Source organism: Tyto alba, unplaced genomic scaffold, assembly GCF_018691265.1.
Source record: "Tyto alba isolate M040663 unplaced genomic scaffold, T.alba_DEE_v4.0 Super-Scaffold_34, whole genome shotgun sequence".
Taxonomy (NCBI): domain Eukaryota; kingdom Metazoa; phylum Chordata; class Aves; order Strigiformes; family Tytonidae; genus Tyto; species Tyto alba.
This window is the reverse complement of record NW_024881309.1, coordinates 3,162,642-3,189,053: the sequence shown is the minus strand read 5'-3', so window position 1 is coordinate 3,189,053 and position 26,412 is coordinate 3,162,642. Positions and strand designations below refer to the sequence as shown.

General features: G+C 39.8%; 1 protein-coding gene across 1 annotated transcript; it reads left to right on the top strand.

Moving 5' to 3' along the window:
• Positions 1–71: 71 nt before the first annotated feature.
• Positions 72–14,325, top strand: BNIP3L (BCL2 interacting protein 3 like). Its single transcript, XM_032989972.2, has 6 exons — positions 72–261; positions 5,467–5,653; positions 7,357–7,429; positions 9,229–9,332; positions 10,103–10,252; positions 11,508–14,325. Exons 1-6 carry the CDS (start codon positions 177–179, stop codon positions 11,554–11,556), a joined length of 648 nt encoding a protein of 215 aa, XP_032845863.2. The 5' UTR covers positions 72–176; the 3' UTR covers positions 11,557–14,325.
• Positions 14,326–26,412: the final 12,087 nt, after the last annotated feature.

Genomic DNA, 26,412 nt, shown 5'->3' with positions numbered 1-26,412 from the left:
CCCCGCCCCTTTTCCCCCCTCACGGCTCCCCGGCGCGCACGCGCGGCGGGGCTGGAGGGCGGGAGCGGCCGCCGCGCCTGCGCAGTGCGAGGAGGCGGGGCGGCCGGGCCCGGAGCGGAGTCCGGGTTTGTTGTTGTCGTCCCAGCCCCAGCGGCTCCTCGGTCGCCTCCGCCGCCATGTCCGCCCCTCAGGAGCCGCCGCAGCACAACAACAACAACAACCCGCCGGCTGAGGGGACGCAGACTGAGACGGGCCTCAACAGTGAGTGCCGGGCCGCCGTTAGCGTGTGGGAACGGACGCAAATGGGGCGGGGGAGGGGGAGGGGGGGAGTCTGTGAGGGCCGCGACCTCTTTTCTCTTCCTCTTCCCCACGTCCCTGGGCCGCCGTCGCCGGGGGGGGCCGTGAGGAAGAGGCGGGTGGAGCGGCCTGAGGGGGCCCGGCGGGGAGGAAGGGCAGCGCTTCACCGGCGGCTGCCTGAGGGGGAGAATAAAGGGAAAAAGGGTGGTGGGGTGTCCGCGGGCGGTGAATGTGGGGCTGGGAAAGTGGAAGGGGCGGGGGGGTGGGCGGGAGGGGCTTGCGCGCCAAAAAAAAAAACCCGAGGTGAGCGCTCGGGATGTTGCGCGGAGGGCGATGGCCGGCGGGGTTCGGGGCCGGGCTGCTCCTCAGCGGCAGCCGGTGGGGCTGAGGGGAATCGGGTAGCGAACGAGCTAGCGCCGTGCCTCGGTGCGAGCCGAGGAGAACAGGAGCAGGTTTGTTTCGTGGTTAAACTGAGTTTATTCGGCGACTGGTGTTAACAGCTAAGATGGGGATACAGCAGGGTAGGGGGAGGAGCGTGACTGTGGGAATGAGTTTATTCAGTGGCTGAGTCAATACCACTGACGTGAGCTATTTTCCTCTATATCCGGCATCTATGTCAGCTGCTGTGCTGCATCCTTTTGTTCCTAGGATAACACTGGTAAGGCACATCGGTGGCTTTCATGCAGGCTTTCGTACTTACTTGGCACATGCTTTTTCCTCATTTTAAACACCTATTTCAAGGTGTTCCTTGATTTGTTTGTAATTATTGAGGATACTGCAGCAGAATAGGTGAATAAATTGCATTAATGATTAACTGTTACCTTCGTGGTTCACAATGAAGTTAAACTGACCACGAAGGACATTGGTTGGTTGATCTCCACTAACTTAATGGGAATTGTATTGAAGAATAAATTATGCACATTTCATAACATTGTTATTGTACTATGTTAACACTGCATCTTGTGATAATGATGGCAGTTTATAACATTGTTCACCTGAATCAAGTAGGTATTTTAACAAATTATTCAGTGCTCTTAGCATACTTAAATGACAGTTATACTGTCTTAAAGTTGCAACATGCCTAGTGCCCAACTCGACGCTTACTTTAGAAATTGCATCTTTGATGCTTCTCTATTTTAATACCTCCTTTTTGTTTTCTCTTAGTATGTTAACTTACTCTGTGGGACAGGTTAATCTGCTGTAAGATATGAGCAACAAGAGATGAGTATGCTGTAAGCCTGTGCTGGATCTGCCCACGTAGATCTTATTGCTGGATCAGCACGTAAAAGCTTAGCAAAATCAGTGTGATTACTGAAGGTGGTGAGCACAAGGTATGAGAGGAAATGTTTTGTAGTCTGTGCTTCGTGAACAAAATAAATGCAACCAATCAGCTCCATGTAGGCTTAGTTCTGCTTTCAGATGTTCAGCCGCTCCACAATGCTTTGGTGTTATAGGTACATTTTCTGCCATTATATAAGCTTTTCAGTGAACCTTTTCAGGCTAATGAGCTTAGACACTTATTCATTTTGTTCTGTATGTCATTTGTGCATGTTTAGGGGCTTTCATTCAAAGATCCCTTAGCACTTGAATTGAAGGTCAGAAGACCTGGGAATAAAACTACTAACTGAACCTATGCTTTGTTGGGTTCACACACACACACACACAAAAAAAAAAAAAAAAAGGCTGGCTGGCTTGCTTTGGGAATTCTAGATGTTTCTTATATTTTAATTATTATAAAGGTCTGTTACATATTGACAGAAAGAAGAAATCCCACCTTAGGCAGGAGCCCAACTAACTCTGTCATGGAAAATCTGCTTAATAATTACCATTATGGGAATCTGAACAGCTTTCTTTTCTTCTCGTTCTTTTTATCTTTTTCTTGGTTAAAGGTGTACTTCACTGTAAAAGTGATATTTCTTAGTTTGTTCAAGTTGACCATGGTTCAGACTTTTTGTGAACTACTAGTCTGAATTATTTTTATATATGTAAAATGGATATATGTATATAATTTCTATATTGTCCTTGGTATCACTTACCCACCCAAGTGAAATCACAGCGTGAATAAACGAGACCCCTCTTCTACCACATGTTAGTTATTGTTGTTTAAACAGTCCACCAGTTATGGAAAATCATGTAATTAAAATCAGCCTATATCAATTCATAGTAAAATAATTTGGCTTATAGCATGGCCAAAATTCAGACAGTTTTGAAGAAAAATACCATTCAGATAAACAGTTGTGGCTTGTTTTTTTTCCTCCCCAAAATATGTGTTATGTGACTTGTGAAAGGAAGATAATTCTACCATATTTCCATTTTACTGTCAAGTAGAAATGGGGTAAAATTAAGCGTTCTCATGTGGGTGATTAATGTAACTTCATTAGTTTTGAAGAAAGCTTGGGGCAAAAAGCACTCTCTATTACTAGGGCAGTTTATTCTCAAATATATTCCTGTGCATCTTTTTAAAGAAGCAGATGTTTATGCCCCCCTAATCAGGCTTTGAAACTACTAGGGCTCTCTGGCTCCCTCTCCGAAACCGGTTGTGACTGCCAGTGGGAGTATGTAGCATGTTTTAGCTTGATGTCAGATTACGCTTCCTTGAATGTGTTTTGACTCATTAAAAGTGAGGTCAGATGGAGAACGTGCTGCTTGCCATGTAAACTACTGCTCGACTTGCTGGGACTCTTTACTCACAGTTTAATTTGAGTGTTATTCCTAGTATGGCCACAACACATTTTAGATAAACGGCAAGTTTTGTCAGTCTGGGATAAATGTTAACAAAGGTTTTATTTGGGCATAATCTTAAGTGCTGTGGAGGTGTGTTTCGTAGCTGCCTACTAGAGCAACCAGTTCTGATCACAGTCTGCTTTTCTCTGCCTTTGCTTGGTGTCAGAGGAAGACATCCCCTTGCACCTTTGCCCTCTGTTTTTTTTTTCCACGTTTGTCACTCGCTGCTGATTTTTTTAATAGATGTCTTTGCAGATCCTGAACATTATAATTCTCCCAATAGATGCTGTCTAGTGCAAAAGGGTTACTGGGAAGGTAGCTTTCTGTCTTTTCTAACTGAAGTTGCCACGTTTTTCTCCAGGTGTGGCCTCTTGCTGTAAAGGCATTGCTACAAAGCAAATCTACCTTCCCGGAGTAGTTCTTACACTATGGCGTTTTTATTTTGAAATTTAGACACCAGCAATCATAAATCTGAAATAATACACTCTCTGTGTCTCATGCTGACTAGCCTGAGCAAAGGCTGTCCTTTCCCAGTTAACACTTCACTATCTGAAAGTCCCAGAGTTGGTGTACATCGTGTGATTGTGCACACCCTAATTGCCTTGTTTGTGACTACAGCTTGGGGAAACCAGACCGTAAACCACCAGGACTCTTAAGACTATGATGCTTCCATAGTCATCAGTGTAATGGTAGAGTTAATAATTGGTACTAAGGATAAACTGTTCCAACATCACAAAATCAAGTTGAACATAGGTGAACTCATGATGACATACATCCCTTCTTGTGTCACTGATATTGTTCCCAGAGCCAACACTGTTATAAAAAGTAAGCACAGGCACTCTAAGGTGAATTTTAGAAGTCAAGAAATGAGTGTTAAAATTTATAACTTGTACAAATAATGTTTAAAAAGTAGTTTTAGCTGTTATTAGTATCTTCAGAGTTTCTTTTATTTCTTGGATATTTTAACCTCAGTGTTGAAGAAGTCAAGACTGTAAAAAAATAAAAAATCAACTGAACACAAAACCCCTGAAAGCACTCACTTTCAGGTTTCATGAATTAAATTACACAGGAGTTGTGATGACATAATATATGTGTGAAATCATCTGACTGATGAGAATTAATGTTGCATTGAATACTGTATGCTTTTGAGAAATTGGAAATCTTTCCCTCCATAATCATGGCTATTAAAGTGGGTGTATGGTCAAATGATTCTTGTTATATGTCTTCTTGAGAAGGCTGGAATTGCAATTGGATAGGGAATGTATTTAAATATTTGTAACAGATAGAGCAGTAGTCTAGTCTGTCTTTACCCCTCAGGCCATTAAATGGTATGTTTATGAATTAAGACCATCCAAAACCTGTTTGTTTCCAGTTGTTACCAATTGAAACATATCACTAGTGAACATACCAGTTTTGCATTTAGTTAATCTGCACATCAAATACAAGTGAAGACATTTAAAAACAAAAATAAAAATCTTCAACCTACTTATAAAGTATATGACTTTTTTAGCAGATGCTTTTATCATTCATGGTACACTCTTACTCTTTTGTTAAATCTCAGTGCACACTTAGATATCCTGTAGGTAAAGCTACAAAAAAAAAAAAGGGGGTGCGGGGGTAGGAAACCTATTAAATCTCCATTTGTAGGCTGTACAGCTTTCCCTGACTAAGGAAAGAAAAAAAAGGAGGGGGAGGGAGGAAAGAGGCCAAAGTGATGGCACTGAAATTATTAACTGTTATTACATGTGAGAACTCTGGATTTGTCTTTTATTTTGACTTATTAGCAGTGAAATCTTGTAATCTAACTGCAATGAGATGTATGTTAGCATGGTACTTGAGCACCGTAAGGAAACGTAATGCCTGCCTCAAGCTTCTGGTGGTTTGCGCTGGGGTGTGACCCATTAAGGTTATGGTAGGATAGGAGAGGTGGCAGATGCATTCCATGGGAGAAGTTTGTTAGAGGGCCAGGGCAAAGGAAGTGGAATGAGGCCTGAGAATGGCAGCCTGCCTGCTGTATATAAAAATTAGGGTTTGATTCAGGACCATTGGAAGTAGAGGGAAGAAGGAGAATTGCAGATGGGGGTGTTTTATAGTAGGGGGCTAAAGGACAAAAATTTTGTTTCAAAAAGGAATGTAGGAGCAGAAGAGGGAAGCAGGTGACGAGTGTAATTGAGTGGTACATAGACAACTGAAGCTTCAAACTGCAGAGAAACTCCAGAGGTAGGTAGCAAAAACCCATAACTTTTTAGAGGTGTTTTTGTTGATGAAAGAGGATGAAACGTGTCACTCTTGTCTCCAGAACATGTTTATGAGCTTTTTCTCAGCAGCAGTATATGTTATCTGAATTCACCACGTTCATGTTTTTTTTCTGTGTGTAATTGATAAACCTAAGATGGGTTTTAGTTTCACTACTTTTAATAAAATGACATCTGGCTGACCCAACAGGTTCCTGGGTGGAGTTACAGATGAACGGCAATGGCAATAGCAATGATAATGGCAATGGGAAAAATGGAGGTCTGGAACATGTCCCTTCATCATCCTCCATCCACAATGGAGACATGGAAAAAATTCTCCTGGACGCCCAGCATGAATCAGGACAGAGCAGTTCAAGAGGTAGTTCCCACTGTGACAGGTAAAGAAATGTTTGCTGTCCTCCATGCAAATTAGTGCGGTTTTATCCTATAGGTGTTAGTGGAGAGATAAAGCTTTTTCTCAAGCTTAAGTTTGTCATGCTCCAATATTTGGAGTACTTGCTGGCTCACAATAACTGGCTATCAAATAATACATCTAACTTGAAAAATACATCGTTGCTACAGAAAGCTAAGGAATCCAGGAGCGGGAAAGTCACAACACCGCAGTTAAATTTCACATTGTCATAAATCACATATGGTATAAAGAAATATGTAAATTTACTGACTCAATAATAATGTTATGTACATGTGCTTTATATTTGGTCAAGCATAATAAAATATATTGCTGGACTTAACAGTAAAAAAGAATCTCAGAATTTGTGCTCATTGCTTGCAGTATTCTACTTTTTTTTTTTCCTGTGAAGGCAAAATATTTCTTAACAATCCTCCGAGGCACACGTGAGCATTATGATATCATTACATGTTCATTATACCTTTTTCTAGGAAGTTTTGGGGCAGTTTTGGAAATCCTTGAGTGGCTTCTGTATATAATTTTAGATGTCCTTCTGCCTCCTTTGGTTTTGCTGGGTGAATGCTGTCTGTCATGTCTACTGAGTAGCTTATATAAATGGTTGATCAGATATAAAAGCTAATTAAAATTAGTTAGGCCTGATTTAATTACTGAATGTAGTAGACTCTTTGAAAATAATCCATGTGAGTATTTCAAATAGAATGGTTATTTTTCTAGAAAACAAAGTTTGTTGCATCTATGTTGCTAAGAAAGTAGCTGTGAGTAGTTAACTACTTTCCAGTAGTTTAGTACAGTCCAACCAGGAATGTTTGCAAGGCTGTATACTTTCTTTTACTAGCTTAGGAATTTTTCAATCATTACCCACATTTTTTTTTTTTTTTAACCTTAATTTTCCACTTGTTAACTTTTTGGTAATTCTTTTCTGCTTTTGACAGTTGAAGTAACATACAAGAAAGGGGAGGTACTTTGATATTTTGCATTCTTTTCTAAAAGTTCTAAACAGTAAGTTGTTCTTAAATGTGTGTTTTGGGTTCTATTTGGGTATTTCTAAAATACACATTTTTCATGAAAGCTTGAGTCAGGTTGAAAGGTGTGCTTAGTTTTTTAATGAGAGAGACCTGCATTGGCGCATCATACAGCATTTTGTATCCGTCCTGTAGCATTTTCTTGGTTGAGGTGCAACAGTTGATTAATTTCTCAAGTAGGTTACCAATTTTTTAACTTTCAAAGTGAGACCAACAATGGGAATACGTATTCTTGCCAAACATTAAAAGGTGCTTTGATGTGTGATGTTTCTGCTTGTGATGATATAAAAAGAGATACAATTGGCAATACTGGTAGTGGTATCTAAAAGGAAGAAGGGATCTACATCTTTTGTATAGGAGTTGAAATTTTGGGCAATGCTCTCTTTGCTTCAGTAGAAGGATGGGTCAACCCGGTTGAGAAAAGTAGGATTATAAATGGGGAAAAAAATGCCAAAATATGAGGGGTTTTGGAAGGCTTTCTAATTCTGATACATGTAATCTGAAGGGTAGCGTAGTCTGTAATTTAGCTGAATAGTGTGAAGAAGTGCATGTGGAAATGGTTCAGCTGAGATGCTATTTACAGTAATGATTCTCTGGATGACAGAGTGTAGTATGACAAAATGACATATTGAAATCCCTTTTTCTTTAGCCCTTCACCTCAAGAAGATGGACAGATAACTTTTGATGTGGAAATGCACACAAGTAAAGACAGTAGCTCTCAGGTATTTTCTTCATTAACCTTTAAAATAAAATACTTCTTTTTTTAAAAATTAATCTAAAGTTGTGGATATTGTATGTAGATAGTATATTTCTAAAGCTCAGTATTGGGAGTACTTGAGGGGCAGAGCAAGCTCTGTCATGTCAAAAGGTTCAAAATGCTATGTATTTTATGTGTCAAAACAAGCATTAAACTACTGTTTGCTAGTAATTTATTTTTTTTCATTTTGAGACGCTAAACTTGTCTGTTAGCTGCAGTACAAGCAAATCAATTATATAAACATTATTTATTCAAAATTTGAAGGTGTTCCTTAGTCATTTGGGTAAAGCTGTTTACTTGTCTTGTACTTTGTTTTTGCAGGTTTTTACTCAGTCTTTTTTATTAGAACTTTATATAGTACCTGCCTGTAAATGGCTATAACAATTTTTCTGCACTGAAGCTTACGTCAGTTTAACTTTTATTTTAAGGGGTTGTTTTCATAATAAAGTTTTATTAAATTAAAACACATGCCAGAATAATTATTTTTAAGAACAAGGCAGGGTTAGTAAACTTTTTTTAGGCTTATGTTCTGTATTAATTGAAATTGGACTTGCAGAGAATAATAGCTTTGGAGTGAGGGTAAAAGTGAGGCCCCACCTCTAATGCTGAGAAATGCCCTGTTTAGTAGCAGTCATATTATTGTTTAACACTGCTCACATTGTGTGTGTCAAACTTGTTTTGTTTTTGGAATGTTTATATTTCTGCACAAGATTTCAGGGTGTTCAGTTTATTGCTCTACAGATAATCAGCTCACATGACAGTGAGTAATCTCCATAATACAAACTGAGAGGAGACTAATGCTGAACTCTTAGTTTGATCATTTAATAGAATTTGCTGTGTTCAGCAGTATAAATAAAAAACATGCTTGGAAGAATGAAACCTTGCATTTAATTTTGTCAAAGACCTGGCTGAACAGTAGGACTGTTGGCAGTTCTGCCCTGCAGAGCCAGAATGATCTGAATGAAGTTGCAGGGTAGGTCTGCCATCTCGCTTTTGTGACTGTCATATTCAATCACTTCTGGTTTTGGTATGGTTCCCACTTCAATGTTCTAAGTGGTTTATCTTATTTTACAAAGGGTTGCTTGGGAAATTGCTTTAATGCTAAGGAGGAGTTTGTACTAAAGTCACTGGCGTCCTCTAGTCTTTCTAATTTATTTTTTTCCTGTATGGTGACATTTGCATCTAATGAAGTATTGTTAAATCTTTGGATCAAGACAATTGTAGTGAATGCTTGCCTCTCCCTACTGGATCTGGGATGCACCCAGGAGAAGCTGCTAGTTGCAAGTAACATAAATTTAAAATGAGTAATAAGACCTTTAAAAAAGTCAAAAAACTGTTTCTGTATGCTTTAAATTCAATGCCATCAACTGAAATTTCTGTCATTTATAAAAACTTTATGTAATATTTTTTTGCATAATGGTGGTTTATTACATGTATGATTAATATAATCCTTCATTTCTTCGGTTTTTTTATTTAAAAAAAAAAAGGCAAACCCAAACCAAAGCAACAAAAACCAACAACAAACCATCCACTTGCAAAGATGTGGAAGTCCAGGATATAGTAATAAAATTTATGGTACACTGACTTATGCAGATCCTCCTGTTTAAATAAAATCTCAAATAATCAGTAGTCTAAGAACACTTGTTTGTTTATCAGGTGCCACCATTTGGTGCATATCATTTTACCACTGCTGTTGCTCTCAATTTAACACCATAAAGAAGGGCTAATTGAGTGTTACAAGGCATGTCCCATGTATATTTTCAGTCTGAAGAAGAAGCAGTGGAAGGAGAGAAAGAGTTGGAAGTTTTGAAGAAAAGTGCTGACTGGGTGTCAGACTGGTCAAGTAGGCCTGAAAACATTCCTCCCAAGTGAGTTAGACTCTTTTCTTTTCTCTCCTTCATATAAAAGAATATTCAGTAAGAATCATAAGTCACAATTGCATGGAATTACTCTGGCTCTCCAAGTAAGGTCATCTTAGAAAAAGATAGATTTATATGAAAACCTTATTAGCAACAGAATTACCTTTTTACTGAAAGTAGTATAAATCCACAGCAAGCTGATTACAAGGTTTCTCGACAAAATTATAATTCTTGGGAGAGCTGGGTACTTGGAGCTGGGATTCATGGGATTTAGTTTTGGCTTATTGAATAGAATAGTATTGAGCAAGTCTCCTAAATTCTCTGTACCTTTTTTTCTTTCTATGTAAAATATGTAATGTTCATCCACGGAAGGGGAAACGTTGAGATCCTTGAATGCAAAGCATTTTTATTAAAATAGAGGATGCTGTCTAAATCTGGCAGACTTCTGTATCTCTGTTTGGAACAAAAAATGAGGCTCTTGCTAGCAAATCACATCCTGAAATTCCCTCTCTCGGACCTACCTCTCTCTTCAGCTACTGCTCCCTTTGTCTCTATACTGTCTGTGTAAGTGGTCTCTCCACAATACCTCCTATTACTCTCTTTGGTTCCTTACTCTGTGTAAGGGATGTCTTGCTTTGATCTCTAGCTCTTTGTACTTTTTAAAAAATTGTTCCTACAGAGATCTGTGCGTTTGTGTATGGGGAAAAAAAAAAAAAAGGAAAGAAGTGAAAAAAAAAAAAATGTTGTTGAATTTTTCCCCCCTCCCCCTCTTCTTTCAGGGAATTTCATTTCAGACATCCTAAACGTTCAGTGTCTTTAAGTATGAGAAAAAGTGGAGCAATGAAAAAAGGTGGCATTTTCTCTGCAGAATTTCTTAAGGTTTTCATTCCATCTCTGTTCATATCTCATGTTTTGGCTTTGGGACTAGGGTAAGTATTAACCTAATTCTCACTTCAACTTTTGCATCTGGCTTTGCTTTTCCACTTTACTTGTATGTCAGGTGCCTGATGAAAAGGGCTTTATCTAGAGTAACTAGACTATTGTTAAGCCTTGCTCAAGATAGGCTTGGTGCACTTTTCAAATGCACAAAAATTTTGCAGCAGTTAAAATTTTGAAGCCATGTTTATTTCTAGAATAGATTGAGTTACTTACATGGAAAATGCATGGATTATCATGAATTTGCAAATAACCTTTGAAATTATAACATGCCATTTGATTATCCATACCTTCTCCTTATGTGCTTCAGGTTATAATGTAAGGAAAGTCAGAATATAATAGATGGAAATCTGCTGTAACTTTTACTAACCGTTACAGAGCCACATTGTACAAATAATGATGCTGGAGTTGTGTGTCTGGCACATACTCTGTAATTTTCAGTGTCTAATGCTGCAGTTGTGTGGTATTCCTGAAAGTCAAGGTTTAAATACTTAAAGAAACAGACATGAAATACTGGATGTGTCCTGCAAGATCAGCTACAGCTCTGCTCAGCAATGTTTTCAATGACTGCGTAATCTGACGTAATCTCTTATTTTGCTTAAATCCTTAAGTTACGTTTATCCATCTTATGTTCTTCTGTGATGGGGACAAAGACATGTACTTGAAATACTGTTTCATTTAGCTTCATATTTGTTTCTGGGGAAGTAGTTCAAGTGCTCTTTAAATTCTTGTAAACTATCAAATGTTAGGAGGATAGAATATATGAGAATATATTATAAGATATTTGTACTGTAGCAAATTGTGTATTTCTGCAGTCAATTAAATCTTGCCTGGATTTATTTGTTAGAGGTCAGCGTTTGCGTAGATCCTAAATGTGCAGTGTTGTAAACCCTCCCTTTATAATCAGTACTTTATTTTACCGTTAATAATTTGTGAGTTGCTCAGCTGTTCAAGCGCCACTCTGTCAGGTGCTCTACAAACACCACAAAAGCTTTTGGACTGGGGTTTTCAAATGAGCTTGGGACTGGAGGGAACCCATTTTTCCTGAAGGTTGATATCAGCAGTCCTTCTAGTCTCATCTGAAAATCTCACTCGTTAAGTAATTTTATAGAAGAGAAGTCAAGTCCTTGGAAGAATCTCATCAGACTTACTTGAAAGACAAATTAGAATACCTGAGTGTGAGAGGACTGTTTGGAAAGCAGGGAGTATTTCTGTGAAATACGATATGCCTTATACTTTTTATTTCAGCATCTACATTGGAAAACGACTGACCACACCTTCAGCGAGCACTTACTGAAAGATGGAGTGCAAAACCTGGAAATCCACGTGACCTGTGAAGGTGTTACTGTCTCATTTAGTACATTTGACTTGAGACCATTTTAAGCATGACCCTGACTTCACCCTTTCCTTACATATCCAGGTTTTCGCTAACTCTGGAATTCAGTATTGTGTTGGAACTCTGTTGAGGTGTTTCGCTATCCACATTCTTTCCCTCTCTCCTCCCATTCCCCTGCCTCTTGGCCTGCAAGACACGTCAGAGTTGCTGAACGGAGTTTACAACTGTCTATATGTTGCAAGGGCTTCTCTCAATGTAAAATGCCACCAGCAAGTTTTAATTTTATCGGTGATGCTGTTGCCTCCTTAGTGCAACCTGACTTAAATTGCAGTTGTGCATGGAATAAATGTTGACTATATTACAGTGATAAAATTAACAGTCTCTTAGGAAGAAAATTATTGATTGGAGTGAAAATGATTTTTTCCTTTGAAAAACAAGCTGGTTGTGAAATAAACTAAGAAATCACTGGCAATAAAAAACAGTTTAAATGAGCTTTTGGGGGAATTTACTTGTCCCCTTGTATTGGCTAACACCATTTGATTTGCAGGAGGCAAAGACTGCATAAATTTTAAAGCAGGATAACTAAATCCATCAGCATATTTTAATATTAGGTAATTGTCGTAATCTTGTCTTTTCTATGAAGTCATCTCCTTATTCCTTGTAGGAAAACCTGTCTGATGCCTAGAAAATATTAGAAAAATTGCATTGTTTGCATGTGAAGAAGCTTTTTTTTTCCTTACCTGTTTTCTTAAGGGAAAATTTTAAATATGAAATTTTCCTTTTAAAAGTAGTTTTAAATTAAGGAAAAACACAACAGCTGTAGGTGTAGTTAGACTCTGTATAAAAGGATATGATTCTGTTTGTTGTGGAACCATTTAGAATTACAACAATATGGCAGTTTCAGAAAGTAAAGCGTTTGACTTACCTTTAAGGGGGACAATCTTGCAGGTGTGAAAAGATTCAGAAGTTGTAACGCTCTGAAATGTCTTCTGCAAATGAGTTTTCAATATTCCTATCTCTCATTGTTTACTGTACAATCTCCTTTGGGGATACATGGAATCTGAAAGTCACTCGTGATGTCTCATGTTAGATAGACTTCTCACTAATGTTGTTGAACTTTTATCTTAGGGAACATTAAGCCTTGTCCTCCTTCAGTGACACTTCTTTTCAAAATGTGAAGCTTTAGTACCAAATTGTTACAAAGCATTGGGACAGACGTGTCCTTAAATAGATTTTATTGGATTTCAGAACATGTAGCATGACTCTGAAGGATAGAATACTCTTTTTATATATATATATGAATATATTAAAAAATATGATATAGACTTTAATATTTAGGGAATATTTAGTATTTAGGGAACCAATGCTAATTTTAAGACTAGCAAAAATCTCATTTAAGTAAAAACTTTAGTAGGCTGACTTGTAGAAAATAATAAGAAAATATAGTCAGCCAGTTTGGAGAGAACAGCTACCTATAATTGTTTGCTTGCATCAGACTATAAAGTTGATTATTTGGTATAGCAGTGATCACTTGAAACAGTTGATGCATAGAAGCTAAATCCCAATTGAGATTTGGTTTAAAAGAACTTCGCTCCCAGGAAGTAAAAAAGTTAGGTATAAATTCACTGCTAAACTGTATTTATTTTCATTCTCTACTTCTGAATGCTGTTAGAGGATGCTTTCAGGGTGAAAGGGCAGTCTAACAAATTCTCTTGAAGACATCTGCTTTTTTTCTTTTTGTTGTGAATACTAGTGGCACTTGACTTGCCTACAACTGCATATTTGTTTCAAGTGTGGATATTGGGTTTCACCCAGAGGTGGGGGAGGGAAGGGGGAAGTGGTGAAGGGTGTTTTAGATTTTATCAAGTACATCATCTTACAGTCCTAAAAACTGAGGGGATGGGAGAAAGGCTGAAACACTTTCAGTTCTAATTACAGCACCTTGTTTTGTATGGAAATTGGGCTATTGGAAAAATAGATATTTTTTTTTATTAAGTAGGGAGTACTTTTTTCAAAAAAAAAAAAAAAAATTACCCCTTTCTAAATTAAAAGGTAACTCTTCTTCAGAATATCCGTTAAGTAATATTGCAAGCTTGTGGCTAGAGCATCAATACAGCTTATAATATTTGAAGGAGCCGTGAAGTAAAAATTGTGGAAACTATAGATGAGGAATGGATACATGATCACTGTAACACTTGCTATGATACAATGCAGTATTTATTGATACCCTACTATAAGCTTTGGATGAAAGTCTACAACTTCTAGTTTTACAATGAACAGAAACAGATTGTATAATTTGAAAAGGGGTTTCAACTATTGATAGTTGAAGTTTTGTTAAGATAAATGTTGTTTAAAAAGCTTTATACCTGTTTACAGTTTTGGAAAAAAAAAATGCAGGCTTCATTTTTCTTACATTCAGTGAAAACTGGCCTAGAATATTTGTAAATAGATCAAGAAAAAAAATGCATAAACTCGCACATTAAAAATGCAGCAGGCTAACTTAACTGCAGCAAATGCATATTTACTTACTGTTTTAAAAAGTGAAAGCTGAAGATTGTTAGAAATTCAAATTTTTTAATTGACATTTGTTGAAATATTGGAGTTAACTGAGCCAAAGTGATTATGCATTCTTCATAAATTAGTTAGCACTTTGTAACATTATATACAGTTTACAGTACATGTATAAGTTGTAGCTTATAAACATTTTGTGCCATTAAAGCTCTCACAAAACTGGTTGTCTGAAATTACTTCATACTGCGCCTTTTTTTTTTTTTTTTCTTTGAAGGACTGCTTTCTATAACGTTTCATGAAACTATTGTGTTCTGGGTTATGAACATTGAAGCTACTGTTTATAGACTGGAATAATTTTTTGAAAGATTGCTTGGTTTTGGTTGTTTTTAGTGATTTGGGATCATCTGCTTCTTTTCCTGAAGCACTTAATAAAAATATTTCAATTTTCAGCATTGTATACCTGCACCAAGTCCTCCAGTACATTGTCAAGGAAAACTTTTAAAGCAATCTAATGTAGTGGCCTATAAAATGTAAAGTAGAATTGATGAGATTTTGTATAATTGTTCAACTCTATTGTAATTCTTGTATTTCTCTTCTGTTTCCTAATCCTGTTAAATTTGCAGATTAAAGAATAAGGGACATAAACCCTAATTGTTAATCTGCTTCCATATTCTTGGTTTAAGAACACTTGTTATTTCTATCAGTATCATGTGGAAAGTAAGTGTGAAGTACCATCATTCTGATACTGTTACTGCCCATTTTAGTTACCTAGTGATTCTTTTCCATGTTTCTAATGTAAAAATCCAGAACTCTATGAAAATTGAATTTATTTATTTTTTCAGAGTCATAAGACAGATAAAATTTTAAGTCCTACTTTCAGAAAGTTCAGATGTCTGTGACTTACAATGAAACTTGGGCTTGGAAGTTTTGAATTGCCGCTACTTTGGAGAGGAGGGCTTGGGGGGTTTTGAGTAGAATGTTTCTCTGCAGGCAACTGAGATAAACACATTTATTCAGTAGGTGTTGCAGGGAAAAAAAATCATTGTGTGCTTCAAAACTTTTTTTAGTTGTAATGCAGTGTTTTGCAAAAGAATAACTACAATGTATTATTGCTTAAATCAGCAGTATCTTCACACTGAGATTTTTCTGATATAAATCATTTTGATGGAGTTTAAGGACTGTCTGTAGGTTTCTATTCATTCTAGTACAAGAGTGTTCAAGTAAAGACTGAAGAGAAGGTGTTTATTTACATATTTAATTTAGAGCAATATAGTGATATTGCTTATCTGTTCAACTAAATACGATGTAGCTAGACAAATTAGCTGCGTATTGTCTTCCTTTCCTCTGTAATGAGCACCTAGGAGTTGTTTCCTGTTCCATTCTGGGGAAGTTACCTTCTACCTTTCCTTAACTACAGTGCACCTAGGGATTTAGCTAAGGTAGCTATTCACATGAGACTGACAGGGAATGATGAGTACTACTGACACTCTGGTTTCAAATTTAACTGGATAGATATGAAAATATCAGAATTTACTTTGAATTCTGTGTTTTATGAAAAAGTTCTATATAAAAATGATATGTATGTATTGTGTATGGGTGTGTACGTGTAAAAATTCCATCTAAAAATGAAATCCTGATTCTGTGCAAGTGTTTGTAGGATCTTTGCTTTGTCCTTAGTTATATATGAAGACTCCTTTGTGTTTTGGGTCCTGAAAACCAAATAAAATGCTAGGACTCTTGAACTATGCTGTATAGTTCAATTATCACTTTAAAACCAAAACTAAAACCTTAAGATATTTCTGGAAAAATCTTATGCTGCATACAGCATCTACATGAAAAAGAAAAAGCTAAATTAATTTTCGTTTCATTACATCACCCTTTGTGTCCTGCACTGTATGTCAGCTTGGCTGCGCGCAGCTGCTTCAGCCAGACTCTGCTTGCAGTAGTTAAAGCATGATTAGTCTTGACATTAGGGGGAGAGCAAGTGGTGGCTTTCCGTTATGGAAAGTAAACATGACTTAACTTTTTGAGCTGCTGCCAGAAAATTGAGAGTATGGAATACAGCACTTCCTATTTTAAACTGTTTCCTAACACTTTTCCAATAAGGTAGTTGTTTGTTTCGAGAGACTTTTTCTTTTTCATTAGTAGTTTAACTTGCATTTTGTTGTCTGAAGACAAATTAATGTGTTTTAAGGCCAGAAAATACCATAAGTGTTTATTCTGGTATATATGATGAAAGGGAAGAATAGTGAGTCCTACGACTGTTTAAGTTGTTACAGTTAAGGTACATAATTTAGGTCACAGAGGGACACGTATATCCTTGCAAAGATTTCAGTGTATGGAGCTGTGCTGGACCTCCCACTCGATTCAGCTGTTCAAGACTTTAACTTACATCTTACTTTGGACCGAAGTTAAATTTCAGCCACTGGATGCCAGAATGCCTTTCCGTGGTAGATGAAGGAGCCTTTGACTGTCAGGTGCATTCTCCTTATAAACTATGTTTCCTAAGTGAGTGTCTTAATTAAAATCTCTGTATTTTAAGACAGATCTTCTCTGGGAATTTTCATAGTCTTTTACTACTGATGTGTAACATGCATCAAAATACATGCTGGGAGATGGTCATTTGTTGTGGCCATCAAAATTTCTGTGTGCAGAGTCTTCAGTGAAACAGATTTCTTACCACTCCTTTCCTAAAAAAAAAAAAATTATTCCTCATTTACTTTGAAAATGTTACATGAGCTTTTGACCAAACAAAACATAAAAGGTGCATGTGTGGCATTTCAGACAGAAGCTACACTCGTCATTCTGCCAGACCGTTTTGTGAACAGGAGCAAGCACTTTGTTCTTCAGGTAGTGTAAAGAGCTTTTGTGGGATCATTCTGACTGATCTGCAGCTGGAACAGCATGTCTCCTCTGCAGCTTGCTATTGATTGAAAACCTCTTGCTTCTCCTTTTCCAGTATTCACCGTGAAGTTCATTACTTAGATGCTTCTGATCTCATCTTGCTTCACTGCACTCCTCTTTCCTGTGGTCTGCCCAGTCTTCTGAGTGCGCCTTCCATTTCCTTCATTTGCTTATATTTCCATTCTGCTTCTCATTTCTAGTCAAATACATGAGCAGGCACAGTCTCTTTGTGTACTCATCTATTTCATGAAGAGTTTCAGTTACTGAGAGAAAAATACTGCCTTGCTTTGTTGTGTATTTCGTGCTTCCAGGAGATCTGCAGTTTCTTCAGGTGGGTATGTTGTCTCTTTGGCAGTCTCAGATCTTGCACTAGGTTAATCTGTGGTTGATCTGTGTAATTGGATCTGGAAAAGCCCAGGAGGGAGTGTTGGAGAGTCACTGTTTTGCTTTCACCTTGAAGGAATTAGGTTATAAAGAAAGTAATCTGCCATGTTTCGAGGTAAGAGCGTGATGTGGGCTTAATAAGCAAGATAAATTGGGATTCCTCTCCAAACTTGGAATCATCTTGCGGATTTTTTTGTCTGAGAAGTCCTGAGGGCCTGGAGGATGTTTTGTGACCAGTGTTCACTTCCAGTGGTGCTAGATAAAACATAATTGCTTACAGTTCTGAATTGCACACAAAGGGGAGCTCACAGAAATATGGCCCTATTTCTGCCAGTGTTTTGCTTGTCATCGGGGATGAGATAAAGAAGACGTAGCTGCCAATATTTGAGTTTCAGAAAGGCTAGTTAGGTGCTGGTTAGAGTCCAGCAGGCACTGACACGAGTCCCGCTCGTCTGCCTGGTGCTGGGCAGCCTGGCTCAGCTGGGCAGAGCTCCGTGATGGGCTCTACCCGCACCGAGCAGCATCGCGGAACAGCCAAGGTCTGAACGAGCTGTGGAAACTGGCCTGGGACAGCCTGGCAGGGTTTGGCATGGCTCTGCTGCCCCAGCGCTGGGAAAGAACAGGGTGTTCCTGGGGTTATCTAGGCAGCTCTAGTTGCAGGATTCAGCTTTTTAAAAATACAGATATTTTTGTAAATACTGATAAGGTAGTAACAAATGTGCATATCAGAGTCAGCAAGAGCATGGTGGATACCAGAGTTGGGTTTTTCAGCTTGATTTTTGCAAACTGGGAAGTAAAGCCTTTTAATGTGTGTGACACTGCTATCTGGAGTTGGAGCAGCGCTCAAATATTTTTGCAATGAGTGTGACACAAAATCTGTTTGTACTCACAGGCATTTTAGGTGCTTCTGGGTTGGGTTTAGTTGCATTTAAAGCTGTGTGCCTGGAGTACAACCTACAGTCTCTGCATTCTCACAACGAGGGCCTGCTTTTTTTCCCTCTTGCATGAGTGGGCTGTACCAGTACCAGATGACTGTACAGACTTGCTTACTTGATGTACCAATTGCCATTTTATTGCAGAGAGAGAAGTGATTGGCAATTACAGCAGCTTCTTTAAGAGCATTGGCAGGTAGAAGAGATCTCTGGGGTTCCTGTCAATTTGAATAGCTTGCCTCATCTCGTGAGCAATATTATGTGCCCATTTCCTATTTCTTCTAGATGGCAGCTGCAGTGAAGTATCTCTGGTGTAAACACAGCGTGCACTTGCAAGCCTCAGTTTGCAGCACTGCAGCTTACCTGCATCTGACGTTGGGCTTTGCTTCTGTGTGCTAACAATTAGCTCTTGTCTAGTAAATTACCAGAGATACCTGGGGAGGTTCAGAATATAGCCCTAACTTTAAATTTTCTGCTGTCTTTTCAGCGGGTTACAGGCCTGATTGGGCTATCTGGCTGGAGATTAATTGCTTTTAATGTATTTGGGATAGAAGTACAAAGACTGTGAGCTGCCCAGTGTTATAACAATGAGTTAAAATGATCAGTGACTTAGAAGAGGGAGCTTCTTCCTCCCACTGAAACTGCTGAACAAAAATATGAATCTCCAGAACCAGCAGGAAGTTGTTACGTGAATCGCTGCCAAAAGCCTGATACTCCAAAACGGATTTTTGCTCTGTATGGTTGTTTTGCCTCTGCTGTGTTCTCTGTGTGTGTGTGTGCATGCGGGTGTGCACGCACGCTGGAGTGGGAAAGGGGGAAGAGAGGAGGTGTGGCGAGATAAGCATCACCAATAAAAGAGTGAGTCCTTTCCCAGCACTGTAGCATTTTCCTATAGGCTTCCCTGCTAGGTGAGAAATAACGGCTGCAGGAGAAGCCTCCCCAATTGGCTGGTAACGGAGTGGTATGATAAGTGATGTCACCCCGGCAGGCCTATTCACAAGATCGTGTTCTGGCACTTTTCAGGCTTGGGCTTTTATTTCTCAGCAGAAATGTGCATGAGAGAGAGGGAGAAAGAATGGTGCTGAAAGGTGCTATCTTCTATTTCTTTCTGCAAAAGAGGGAGTTGCTTATAAATCATTACGAGTTGCTTATAAATCATTACTGTTCCTCTTAGGAGTGCAGTCAAAGTTAATGTAAAATTAGTTGGGGGGAGGTAGAATTAGTTTTCAGTACTTCTGCACAAGAGTTCCGGGTTTCCAAAGAGTAAGCAAAGAGCTGCTGGAAATCCTTAGCTGATGAATGCACGAGGAAGACAAATGCAGTGGCACTGTGAGCATTTATGAATAGGTAATCGGATGGGTGTAACAAAAAAGGAGAAAAGGCACAAGAGAAGTGATTTTCTTCCCAGCCGATGTCTCTCTTAACTCTCTGACTCAGGCTTTGTGATACTGAAATCTGCAAATATGGGAGGATGGGTTTTTTGCCCCAAAGTGCTTGTATGCTGATGTACACACCTAGTTGTGCATGCAAGTTTGCACAGATAACTGACACACCCACTCAAGGCCAAACAAGCACAAACTATACAATTTCACCATTTTCTTACCAGATTATTTTATTATTTAACGTTTACCCCTTCTGGTGAATTTGACCTTTTTTTTTTTTTTTTTGTAGTATGTGATTTACTTTGAGGTTGTTCTTGAAGTGCTAAGGATATGTATTTCTTTTCCAGTTGGTCTAGAAATATGAATTGTGGTTTTGTTTTCTAGGATGAGTACTCAAAGGACCAGCCTTCTTTATGTCACTGACTTAATATTGGTTCTAGGAAAGGCTTTGTGACTTGGTTCTCATCTGTAAAATGGAAATACTAACCTACTGTAGGAAGCTGTTAATGATGTCATTTAAAAGCGAAGGATTTCTGTAATCCTTTTGTGTGAAGATCTCAAACACCAGTGATTTTTTTTTCCAGATTCTCAGACAGTGTAGATAGTTTTAGTGTCAGCAAATTGTATGCTGATGTGTGCTCTCTGACCTGTTCTAGTTTGATTCGTTTTTGGATTATGTGGTACGTCTGTCTTTGCTTATAAGGCCAGATTTGATGACCCATGAAGCAATTACTAAATTTTTATTACTATAGAAGACTATTCCCTTGAGACTCAAATTTGCATGGAACTCAATTTTTGGTGAGCTGTTTTTGTGGGCCCTGTCTTAGTGAAGTAATGAGACGATGGTCTTTAAGATTAAATTACTGATCTGGACTTGCATCTCAGCATACTGAATCAGTTAGCATATTTTTAATCTTCATTTTTGATAGATAAACCATAATGCGAATATTTCACATTCATCTGCAGTGCAAGACTGTATTTGTTCAGTGTGATCGGGCAATGTGATTGCTGTATTAACTGTACCATGAGGGTCAGGATCTGAAAATCTATTGCCTTGTTTCAGCTATTAATTAATATATGTGGAGTCCCACTGAGAGCAGTGGGTCTGCGTTCAGTGTCTGTGAGTATCAACTGACTTGTGTGAACCAACCTGGGATTGTGGCAAATTCTGTCATGCAGCGTAGCCGAAGCCTATTGACATACTTGTGCATTAAAATGCAGATGATACACAGTGGGATGACTGATGCTGTCATGTTAAGATCCTTTCAGCACATACACACACAAGAGCTGCTATATAATCTATTCTCTACCATTTTTTATCAGCAAGGACATCTGCATTGTTCTTGAGGCAGAATCCAGTGGCCTTCTCAGACCTCCTATGGAGAGTGATGAAAACCTCACTGGTGAGCCTGAAATGCTTTTATCACATGCAGTGGGGCAGTGATCCAGAAACCTAATGATGATCTCCAGAGGTTAGGCAGAATGATTAGAATATTGGTTGGACAGAATAATTTAAACCTCCTGAAGGCTTTTCTCTAGTGCACCACTAAATATCTTCTTGACTTTAAGAGAAATGGGGCTTGATTAATGTTCAGATGTACTATGCTGGCACCACTGGTTTCTTCCGTAGAGCTGTGGTTATATTCAGTCATCAGCTGCTCTTTCTTTTCCCTGAAGTAAGTTTCCGAGTCATTTTGGTCAAGCTTCTAAAAGCTGGCTAGATATATTTGATTTTATCACCTCTGCCTGAATTTGCTCACAACCTGGAGCAATGGATGACCTGTCCTGTGCAGGACTGTGGCGGCTGTGAGACCTGCTCTCTGGAGTCTGTGACGTGGTTGTGCTGTCAGAGGAATCCGCAGGACAGATGATGTGCTAGAGCCGGGGAGCACTCCCAAGCTACTGGGGGAAAGCTGTGCCAAGGTCAGTGTGGGCAGAGTTCCTGCCAGGGTTCTGGAGGAGCAGCGGGTGCTCTCCAGCGTCCTTGCATCTGTCGGTAGAGGAGTGGTGGAAACTATTGGGAAGAGAGGCCAAGGCTTCCAGGGCAGGCTGGGCACTGGGTTAGAGTTACCGTAACCCAAGTTCGTGCTACGCCTCAGCCTTCACTGGGAGTTGTAGATTTCAGGTGAAGCAAAGGCTTATTTTCTGAAGAATGACTATATGAAATATAAGCAGTTCTAATTCATCAACTGTACTGATAAGAGACATGGGTCGAGTTGCCCGTGTACAGGCCTCCTTTTGTGGGACTGAGTGCTGCCCAGGCCTTGCGCCAGATCTCTGCTCAGAAGTGAACCTTACTCAGACCTCTGGTGAAGCAAACACAAAGCTCTTCTCCAGTGTTGTGACCTCTCAAGCGATTCCGGGTTGCCATGGCCACGCAGCAAATCAGTGGCAGAGAGCCCGATTCAAAGCCAGGGTGAGTCCGCTGGCCTCTGCAGGCTTCAGAGTGGGGGACAGAGCTTAGGAGGCTCAGCTGACAGCTATTCCTTATGTCTTCTTGTTACTGATCTGTATTCCCCAGCCCAGGGCAGAGATTTGCTAGTGGTCTGGCACTCGGGAGCTGCTTTCTGCCAGCTCTTCCGCTGCGTTGAGCTCAGCTCTGCTTCCAGATGCTCTCCACATAGCGCTCCGACATGCTGTGCTGCAATTAGTCTAGCAGGTGCCCAGCACTAGGGTTTATTATTAGCCATCCCTAATACCCGGCTGCAGATGCACACTATGCTTTGCAAAGAGAAGGATGGAGATTCCTTGCCCCAAGCCACCCGTTTGCCTTTTGTTCCTGAAACCTCTACTCCCTAGCAACTCCGTGCCTCACAATGGTTTCTTCCCCACCCCGTGTGTATTCTGACAGATAATTAACCTTTCAGCAGCTTGATTAACCAAGAACTCCTGCAACCTACCCTTCCTGGTAAAGTAACAACTTGCCTAGAAAACCACACTTTTCTCTCCTCTGAGTCTGACTTTTAAAAAAAAAAACTTGAATCAATGGACACTGATTCTTTATGATGTGACCTTTGTGTGTGTTGAACCTATGCAACATAGGAAGGAAATGCAGCGTCTGGCTTGTGCCTAGAGCAGGTTACAGTTTTGAAAAGTTTTGGTGGTTTTTGTTTGTTTGTTTGTTACTTTAAATCACCTATAGCCTAGGTAAAACTGACACCGTATTTTCTTACAAATGTAGAGTTATTTTACTATTTTGATTGTTTAAAAGGAATTCTGCGGTTTTGGTTGCTTTTTTTCTTCCTCTGGAGTGGGGGATACTTCTTTGAGATAAAAGACAAAGTTTCACTCAATGCATAGGTTACGTTGTGTTTCACTTTGAGGATAAGTACAAGGAGATTTGGCCCAAAATAAAGGGGAATAACATGAATAAAATCTGTATCTATTTAAAGGGTCATATGAGCAAAGACAGTGTGATAGACGGTGTGTAGTATTAGAATCAGCCAGTGAAATAAAGATTATTGTGTAGCCTAAAGATGCTTCTGTAAAGCATTTAATCACAGCAGCCTGGACAGCCTCATTTTTTACTCATTAGGTTGTAATTTTTTCTATCTGTATATTTTTCCACTCTAAGCTTATCAAAGCAGAATAACAAATTTTTATGAGGCCCTTTATACATAAATTGCATATAAAGCTTGTCTCCTGAGCTGTAGTCTCCGGCAGAGTGCTGGTAGGTGCATAATTTTGGATTAATGTGATAAGAAAGCAATGACCAGCCTAATTGCAGGCATAAGTGAAGGTAGACTTTCTTAAGACATTGTCTAGATCGTCAGATAAATTGGATCTGAGCAGGTTCGCAGAGCAGTCTGCAGAGGGAGGGCTAGCAGCTAGGAAGCGGCTGGTGTCTCGGAGCAGGTAATGGCTGGTAAAACCACAGTACAAATGCAGTTGAGTTTCTGTCCTGCTTGTCAGTCCACTGGGGAGCCTTTGTTTTTCTTCCCTTCAGCCAGTTTCTTGGTAACCGTTAAAATACGGTGACACTATTGCCACTGCCCTGCCTTCTGTTTTTGCTTGGCCAGGTAGCCATCAAGCAGTGTGTTTGTATTACAAAAGAAGTCACTGTTGTCTTCCCTGAGTTGCAGCTGCATTTATCCTCCCACCGCCATCGCTCCAAGCACTTGTGGTGTTCTGTCCCTTCCAAGAGGGATGTAGAGTTCCTGAGATTTAAAGCAATAAGCAGCCTTTCACTAATGTGCTTTCACAGATGCTTGCAGACAACTTCAGCCTGAACAGCATCTTGTATCTGGTCTGTGTCAATTAATGCCCTGATCTTCCTGTAGGCTGTTCCTTCACTGGTTGACTATTAAAGTATCTCTGATTCAGAAAGGTAATTTTCCAAGAACTTTATAGGAAAAAATATAGATAGATTCCTATAGATTAGAACCTCTTATGACCTCGGTAATAATTTTAGGGCACCCTGGGTTTACTCAAGAAGCTCAACTCTTTCAGAGGGCTGTTGCCAAACTAGGCCATGTGCATTGCTAGCACACATGCTTCCCTTTTGTTTTTGTGTTAGCAAAGCAATTCAGACTCTTATCACCATTTAAGGTTGTCTCCAGGGCTTTAAAGCTCCCTGCAGCTGAGGCCCCTGTTTAGTGGCCTCCTCCCTTTTTCAGGGTCTCTGACAAATGAAGGAAATGGGGAAATAAATAAATAAAAAATAAAAAGCGATACCTTTTTCCTTCCCTGTTTCTCATCTCTGTTTCCTTTCTGTGGGTGAGAACATCTCTCTGTTCCCATGTGCCAGGAAATTTGATGCACGGTTTGCTGGAGGCAGGCACACTAATAGTCTAGGCCTCTGTAAGACGTCTCAAGTTGGGAATCTTAATTGCTAAGCACTCTTGAAATCCTTGCTGTAAACACTTCGGGGTTTTTCCTGTCGGGATGGGCGTCTGGCCAGTGAGCTTCTATTCTGCACCCTCCCTTTTAACAGCAGGATCTTTGGAAGAGCTGTTCATGACAATGGTGTTGAGTGTTGGGCTGCTCCCAGCTGTTATTTCTTGGATCAGCTGCATGACTTTCCTGATTCAGAAATCATAAGAAAAACGCCATGGCAGGAAGTTGCTGCCCTCCAGCGCTGTAGCCTGGCTGTCAGACCCAATATTTCCAAAGTGTCACACCAGATCCACCCATTCTGGTATGTGGGTCTGTTTGCACTAGCTTGCTCGTTCTGCTGTGCACTCCTTGATCAGACTTGTGTCTGGCACTGTGCTCATGTTGAATTTATTTGCGCTTATGTGCTAATTCAGGGGTAAAGGATTTTTTTTCTGTGTGTTGAGCTCTACACAGAACCCCATGGAATTATTAAGAACTGCAGGTTTCAATGCCTCCCCATCTCATATGACAGGGATGAGTTGACAGAAGGACTTGTTCAGCTGAGAGCCTCGCCTTTGCCTATGTCTGAGCGAGCAAAGGGAAGGAGGTCAGTACTGAATGAGTCATAAACTGGATGAATTGTTCTGGCAGGGCCTGACCCTGATGTATTCAGATGTATCCAGGCATAGCTGAATGAAATGTAATGGTCTGAAGTTCTGTGATGATCTTTGTGCAAATTAGGGTGCGTATTTTTCAGTGGAAGTCTGATATTTAAGTCCCTTCTGTTTCTTTACTCTATGCAAGGCTTACTCCCCTCCTGCCTCCCAAGTTTTAAGGTTGGATGGCCATGCAGGTGTGCTGTCTTGTCCTCCCACCCAAAAAGAAACCTTCATGTTTGTTACATCCAGAAACATACCAGGCAAATCAGATGTACTCCAGAGCTGTTCACTGGAGTTCAGTAAATTATAGCAACCCCCAGAGTGTTTTGGAAATATGTTGTGAGGAGTATAAAGGCCTTAGATGATTTCAAAGGGTTGCTTAGGATTTCTGTTTTATTTTTTTCCCCACTAGAAGTGAAACAACATTGTCACTAAGGTGGGAGAAATCCTTTTTTCCTCACAAACACTCCTGCAGGAGCACTGGTTCATTTTGTTAGTTCTAAGATAAAGGAAGATGAATCTTTTTTTTTGGCTCTGGGGAATAAAGAGCGAAGTGTGGCCATTTACAGTAGTTCTTCTTTCAGGATAATTTCCAAGTGTGATACTCATGTGATGCTATGGGAGAGAGAGTGGCAACTTGAGTTAGAGGGAACATGCAGGAAGGTCAGAAGCTTCAGTGGGCTAAAGTAGGAGGAGAGACTTGATGTCCATGAGGGTCAGCACAGCAGTAGGAGATAGTCTGAAGAAAGAGCCAAGCAGAAACAGCAGAAGCATCTGGAGCTCCCTCAGCAATGGCAATTTTCTGTATTGAAGTAAATGAGACTTTTAAGTAATGAGGAGTTTGGAGCAGGCTCAGTCAGACCGTACGGACTGTCTGTCACCCAGTGCAATAGGTTTGCACTTCACAACTAGAATACAAAGAGTTGCAATGAAAACGGTAATATCAGACAGGTAGTAGCACAGACAGCTCAGCAGAGTTCGGTTTTGGTAAAGAAGATCTAGCCTCAGTCACAGAGTGTGGATGTGTGACAGCTTTCTACGGCACGATCCTGGCTGGGACTTTGGAGCAGTAGTGCCTGCTTGAGAGCAGCGTGGCAAGGGACAACTGGCAGCGTGGTCAAGTGTTTGTCCACACGACAGGCACAAAGCGTGGCCAGCAGCCGTGTTACAGCACCCGGCCTGCGACTGGCCTGGAGAGGAGAGATCCCTCAGTGTGGCTGGGGGCCAGTC